At 42.5% G+C, this 7,567-nt stretch overlaps 1 protein-coding gene across 1 annotated transcript in view; it reads left to right on the forward strand.

Moving 5' to 3' along the window:
- Positions 1-7,567, forward strand: part of RIMS2 (regulating synaptic membrane exocytosis 2) — an 867,608-nt gene that overhangs the window by 694,282 nt on the left and 165,759 nt on the right. Inside the window, exon 27 of the mRNA XM_019551690.1 lies at positions 1,887-1,987. Within this exon, the coding sequence (XP_019407235.1) occupies positions 1,887-1,987 (101 nt within the window). The remainder of the gene's footprint in view (positions 1-1,886; positions 1,988-7,567) is intronic.

Below are 7,567 nucleotides of genomic sequence, written 5' to 3' on the forward strand. Positions count from 1 at the left end.
AGGATCTGGAACCAACTTCCAAGAGAAGTGGTGCAGGCTCCTACCCTGGGGAGTTTTAAGAGGAGGTTAGATGCACATCTTGCTGGGGTCGTTTGACCCCAGTACTCTTTTCTGCCCAGGTAGGGGGTCGGACTATATGATCTGCTCGGGTCCCTTCTAACCCTAGATACTATGAAACTAGCTGTGGCCGACTCCCTCCTTTCCGCTCTATGGGGGCCTCAATCCCCCCGCCCCACTACCATACTTACCTGGGGGAGCTGCTGTCCAGGTTGTCTGATGGCCATGTGCATATACATTTATGTGGTGCCTGCTGCCTAACCACCCTCCTTCCATTCCCTTTGCAGGCTGGAACTCTGCCAGCTTACAGAGAGCTCTTTGCAAATGTGCAAAATCTGTGTGTTTTTCCTTTAAAACAAGAATTCCATGTTTTTCTTGGGTAAAGGGGGATAGCCACATTTTTCTTCATTTCTTATGGGAAATGGAAAACCCGGATCCCTATTAATAATTAACATACATCTTTTGTAGTAAGTAGTGCTATCACCAGAACTGACTCTCAAGGATATCCTAAGCCCCATACAGAGGCCACGCACAAGGCTTTATTTTACAGTTAATTCACCCGTAGAACCGATGCTTAGGATTTAAATAAGATATTAATTATAGGGTATGTAAAATTAAGCTTCTAATTCCAGAAATAATGGCCAGATTTTCAATAGCACTAAGTAAATAGCAGGTTCAATTTACAAATTAAAAAATTTCATTGAAAATCTTTTGTGTTCTTCAAAAAAAAATGTAGTATCCTAGAAAGGTTAATCAACACAACTATTAGCCACAAAACCTTATGAAAAATGAATATTGTTGATTATGTTGCTTCAGATAGAAACTTGGCATTCATTAGTCCCCTCTATTCATTTACGTTGGTGGTCTATTGATATCAATGGATTTATATGAAACTAAATTGATTTATACTAAACTAAATGGGAGGAGGATCAGGCCTTCTGGCTAAACAATGTGAGCATATTTTTTCTTTGGTGATAGCCCCTTTTTGGTCAGATATTTGCTCACAATATTATTCTGAGACCATTAACTTCTCATTTTCACTTGCACCTCTCCATCTACTTTGTTACTTTCTTTTGTTATTATTTCATTAAAGTAGAGTGTGATGTTGCAGTGCAGATTGACTGAAGAGGGATGCTCCCTGGGGGATAAAACTAGGACCTGTTTTACAGAGACTAATCATGTGTTTGGTCTCTTTTGATCCAGGAAGGTAAATCATGAAATCATTCTTGAAACTAAATGTCACTGCAGAGTGATACAGTAAAACCACTGTGCAATTCTTCAAAATGTATATTAAAATGTATTTATTATAAAATTGTGGTAAATGAAAAACATTACAGCCAATTAGAGTATATCTCGTCAATCTTATTTACTGATAGCAGCTTCAGTCCTATTAGTTGATATAAACTGAATATCACCATAAAAGGCTGTATCCGTTTGCCTTCGCATTAGTATTGATTTTTTTTAAAGAAAAGTTTTTATTTTTTCCTTTTTTTGGTAACAGTAATAACCTGGTGAAAACATTCTACTCCATTTACATTCTTTCTTCATATGAGAATTATTTTAATTTGCATTGTGTAGATAATAAAATATTTATTAAAATAGTGTTAGAATAATAAAATATACTACTAATTTCCTGCAGTTATGGCTTTTCTCTCATTTTTTCCACAAAATTATAATTTTGAAGAGAGTTTAATGTATACAGAAGTACATACACAATAATTAAAATAAGATTGTATCTCTTCCATTAGAAATTTCATACACTATGTTTTAATCTCAGGACTGAAAAACAGGTGTGTTTATTTTATTTACTTATTCTGTTTACTTGACAGGTGGAATGGATGCAGAAGAGAGAAATCGCCAAATGAAAATGAGCAAGTACAAACAGGTAGCAGGATCAGACTCCAGGCTGGAGCAAGATTATCATACCAAGGCAAGGGAGATTTTTTTTTTTGAAAAGCATAAAGATACGATAATCCAACACATTGCTACTCTTCTAAATAGCCATAAACCAAGCTGTGAATCTTGTATAGGAATTTTATTGTTTTACTAAGAGGTTATTACATGTTTCTTCTAAATCATTGAAAGAGATGCAAAAATATGTAAAGTTTTATAACATGGAACATAAATCTAAATAATGCTACAACTAACAAAAACATAATAATAACTTGTGTTTAAGAAATAGGAGTTAACTGATGAAAGGCAGTGTTCATTGACTTCAAAAAGTGAAAAATTGGCTATAAAAATTTCTGGTGGAATAGATATAAGAGTCAAGATAATAAAAGATAAAAAGGAAGTAACAGAAAGATTCTAGAATTATAACTCAGTATAAAAAGTACTAAAACTTATGCCTGACTTTCATACTGAAGAGCTAGCAGTTGCATCAGCTACTCCAATTGATATTTAAAGTTATATTGGCCTTCTGAAGAAGACGCAGACATCAGAATTTTTAATTTGTCTAGTGAAGTTTAGCTACTCGAAAGATATGTTTACCCACCATATCAGTAAACAAGACTCCAACTTAATTGTAGCAATTTGCCAAAAAATAGTTGTTTTCATGGTAGTAGGTTATACATTTATTGTCTAAAATTTCCTGTTACTGGAAACTGGGTAGTCACATACCATGTATTATTTAAATTTAAAATATTTTCATTCTTTTAAATTCCATTATAGGAAAAAATATTTAGTGTCTTCTGTAAGACTTCATTAAGTTCAGAGTTCTAGGGTAAGACTATGAGAAAAACAGACCTCTGACAAATGAAAGCTTGCAGAGGAAAATAATTTTGTTGTAGACATATATGTTAATGAAGACTGACAAAAATAAGGTGTTTGGAATATGAAAGCAAAGAAACCACCAATTTTAGGCAGTATTATTAGCTCTATAGTTAATTTTGGTTAATTTAGTAACTTGTTTTCTAGTAATGTGATTCCTAATGGTGAAAAATACATATTGTGAGAGAAATAAATGCCTTGTGAGTAGTAAAAAGAATTAGAATTAAGTGAAACAACAAGAAAACTACATTGTTACATGTAGAAAATTTAATCCAGTTTATTTGCTGCATAGCATAGCATATAGATTCATGGATTCATGGATATAGGGTTGGAAGGGACCTTGCAGATCTTCTAGTCTGACCCCCTGCCCTGGGCAGGAAAGAAAACTGGGCTCAAATGACCCCAGCTAGGTAATCGTCAAACCTTCTCTTAAAGACCCCCAAGGTAGAAGCCAGCACCACTTCCCTTGGCAGTTGGTTCCAGATCCAAGCCTCCCTGACTGTGAAGTAGTGCCTTCTGATGTTTAATCTGAACCTACTGTCTGACAACTTATGCCCGTTATTCCTTGTTACTCCGGGAGGCGCTCAGGGGAACAAGGTCTCTCCCATTCCCCACTGGTCCCCTCTAGTAAGTTTATAGATGGCCACCAGGTCCCCTCTCAGCCTTCTCTTGTCAAGGCTGAACAGGTTAAGGTCCTGTAGCCTCTCCTCGTAGGGTCTGCTCTGCTGTCCCTGGATCACGCGAGTGGCTCTCCTTTGGACCCTCTCAATATTGTCTACTTCTCTCCTGAAGTGCAGCATCCAGAACTGGACACAGTACTCCAACTGTGGCCTGACCAGTGTCACATGGAGGGGTAGGATCACCTCCTTGGCCCTGCTTGTGATGCATCTGTGGATGCACAACAAGGTGCAGTTAGCCCTACTGACTGTGTCCTCGCATTGGTGGCCCATGTTCATCTTGGAATCGATAATGACTCCAAGATCTCTTTGTGCCACTGTGCTTTTCAGAAGAATTCCCCATCCTATAGGTATGCTGCTGGTTTTTACTGCCCAAGTGCAGCACCCTACACTTGTCAGTATTGAATCCCATCCTCTTCTCATTTGCCCACCCCTGTAACCTGTCCTGGCCCAACTGTATCCTGTCCCTCCCTTCTAGCATGCCCACCTCACCCCAAATCTTGGTGTCCGCAAATTTAAACGGGGTGTTTTTCACCTCCTTGTGCAAGTTGCTAATAAAGAAATTGAACAGTGCGGGCCCAGGGACCGAGCCCTGGAGGACTCCATTGTTCACATCCCTCCAGGTCAAATATGACCCGTTCACCCCCACTCTCTGATTGCGGCCCCTCAGCCAATTTGCTATCCATCTCACTGTGTACACATCAATGCCATAGTCGCCTAGCTTTTTAATGAGAATGGGGTGGGAGACAGCGTCAAAGGCCTTTCTGAAGTCCAGAAAGACTACGTCCACCGCAACACCTACGTCCAATGATTTTGCAACCTGATCATAGAAGACAATTAGGTTGGTCTGACAGGACCTGTCCCTAATGAAACCATGCTAGTTGCCCCTGAGCATCATCCCCGCTGCTGGTCCTTCACAGATGTGCTCCTTGATAATCTTCTCAAAGAGCTTCCCCAGGATTGAAGTAAGATTAACGGGCCTATAGTTGCCCAGGTCCTCCCTCCTCCCTTTTTTGAAGATGGGGACCACATTGGCCCTCTTCCAGTCATCCTGCACCTAGCCAGAGCACCATGAGAGAGCACCTGGCCAGAGCACCACCATATAATATCCATGGCCTTGTAATAACACGTAGAAGAGGTTTGGGTTCTAATATATTTTTATGTGGAGTTACATGGAAACATAATTTCTAAATTTCTATACTATGGCTACTTTTGAAAGGCACTATGGGTTTTTTTTTACATGGATGGATTTAGAACTGTAATTGCACTTTTCCATAAGAACCACTATGATCCTATGCAGTTTAGAAGTACAGTGAATGCACAGAATCTATCTACAGTTTATTCAGACAATTCTCCTGCTTAGTAGCTGAATGTCATCATTAGTCACATTAGGTGCATCTACACAAGACACTTTATTGCAGAGTTGACTAATTAGCACTGAAGTAAAACGTCACCATCTACATGTGTGCCTCTATTAGGCTGGGGTAGACTAATTAATTCCACTGTAGAAAGTACTGCTCAACACAAGTAGCATCCTTTGTTGGAGTTATTTATTCTGCCATAATACACATGTAGACAGTGACCGGACCTGTGTGGGGCACAAGCTAGCCCCACACAGTAGCACACTCATGCCCCAGCCAGCCACTCCACAGCATGTTGAGCTAGTTGGGAGCAGCCTCAGGCTGGCAAGCTGGCCCCTGTGTCCCCTGCCAACTAGGTCTGCACCACCCTGGTTCAATGTGCTGTGGTCCTGGGTGCACACGTAAATGCTGTGCCTGGGAGCAATAAACTCCAGTGTGAACTGCACCAGAGTTTATTGTTTTGCATTTATATCATGTGTAGTTGTACTCATTGTGTAGTTCCTCACTTCAAAAGACAGCACTGAAACTACTTGAGGAGTAATAAGAATTTTGCAAAGAAAACTCAATACATCTTAATTTCAAAGAAGCCTTCCTTCCCTCTGCCTCTTTCTTCTCTCGTTCACATTCAGTTCCTTCTGCCTTACTCTCTGCTACGTGCCCATGTATATGAGTTTGTTTTCATAATTCTCCTTTTAGGCTACATAAAGGTTTTGGGGGAAGTCAGATCACATTAAAAATGGCCACCTGATCTAACTTAGTTTGGCCATGTGCAGACCCTGCCCTGAGGGAGCAGGCAGAAGTGCAGCTCCCCACTGTAATTGAGAAAGCTTTGCAGGAAGCATTCTGAGTTACAGTGATGACCCAGACCAAACAGAAGTTCACTGTTGCTCCAGTGGAGGGGGGAATCTCATTGCTGGTTGCCAGTCTGCAGCTGGTTTCCCCTAAAAATGGCCCCTCCTCCCTGCAAGGCCACACAGTTTTCAGAATGGGAGGAGGGAAATGAAGCAGAGGTTTCCCAGCCAGTACTGGCGGGTGGAATGGGTGAATTAGCCTCCTCCCCTCACCCATCTTGGTGGAACTCCATTATACCCTCCCCACGCTCCAGTTAGGGCTGAAAACCCCTGGACTGAACTTCTTCTGTTCCCTTTCCCCACTCCCATTCTGAGAACAGTGGCAGGCAAGCAAACAGAAGATGCCCTGTTTTGAAACATTTTCATCTGACTCCTCATGTAATGAGGGGTCAGATTTTCACTCAATCAGCCATTTTTGAAGCTGTCTGCAGATGTGCAATTGTATTTGATCACAGCTGTAAACTGTTTTCTGTGTGGCCAGATCCAGTGAAAATTGTCACTCTTGTCTGTGCTCTTGGATACCTAGTCAGGTGAATCTAAGTGCAAACTGTGCAGAAGTCCAGGAAGTTTAGATTAGTCCAAAAATGGCCAGCCTGATCTAAGTTAATTGTACCCCAGAGGTAGTCTCACGTAAATCAGGTCTGGAAAGACCTATCTAACTGAACTTCTATACAGTTTCCAGGATAGCCCCAGGGCTGGGAAAGCTTAGTTGCTCACCCCATCTCCACAGCTGTGCTTTTCCTACACCCACCTGGCACTGAACTATTCTTAGCTCTGTGGCCCTTCCCCCTATCCCCTGTAGACCAGCCAGTCCCCCACTCTCCTGCCATATCCCTTCCTGCAAGCCTCTCCCAGTGCCAGTTTTACCAGAATTTACTGATGCTAGGAGCTGAAGAAGCAAGTCAGGGTCGGGGGAGGGATGAGCAGTATTGGGGGCCTTGAGCTAGGGGACCTTGTTTGTCTTGGAATGCGGGTGGGTCTAAGGGCTAAAAATAGCCCCTGGTCCTGGGGTAGGTGAGAACCTACCCTGCATTCTCCCAAGCCTCTCTGTGGACCTCACTAGCCCCCCTGCTCCCACCAAAACCTCCTTGACCCCACCAATGCCCCAAGGACTCAGTTGGTTGCCCAATTCCCCAAGTCCCCCCATGGACCCCACTTGCCTACCTGATCCCCCCTGCAGAACCCATTTTCTCCCCCAATCCCCCCCACAAATTCTACTTGCCTTCCAATCCCTCAAACCCCCTATGAACCCAACTAGTCCTCTAATTCCTCCAACCCCTCCACAGATCCTTTTTACCTTTGATCCCCTCATCCCACCCGTAGACCCTGCTAGCATGCCTGATACCTCCCTGAGGACCCAGCTTGGCTCCGCGATCCTCCCAATCCCCTCCACCCACAGACCCCATTTACCCACCCAGTCTCCCGCACAGACTGCACTTGCCCCTCAATCCTTCCAAGCCCCTTTCCCACTATCTGTAGTGGGAAGGAGGTTTCTCCTAAGCCCGCTTCCCATTAGCTCCCCCATCCTGATTTTCCTTATATTCTTAGATTGGGTGGTCATTTAAAACTCAATCTGACCTCCCCCTAACTTACTCAAAAGTCTGCATGTACCCTTATATTAGAATCATAGAATCATAGAAGTAGGGTTGGAAGGGACCTTATAGATCTTCAAGTCCAACCCCCTGCTTGGGCAGGAGAAAAAACTGGGCTCAAATGATCCCAGCTAGGTAGGCATCAAGCCTCTTCTTAAAGACCCCAGGGTAGAAGCCAGCACCACTTCCCTTGGAAGTTGGTTCCAGATCCTAGCCGCCCTAACTGTGAAGTAGTTCTTACGGATGTCTAATCTAAACCT

This window comes from Crocodylus porosus, unplaced genomic scaffold, assembly GCF_001723895.1.
Source record: "Crocodylus porosus isolate Cpor-Errol unplaced genomic scaffold, CroPor_comp1, whole genome shotgun sequence".
In the NCBI taxonomy this organism is placed as follows: Eukaryota; Metazoa; Chordata; order Crocodylia; family Crocodylidae; genus Crocodylus; species Crocodylus porosus.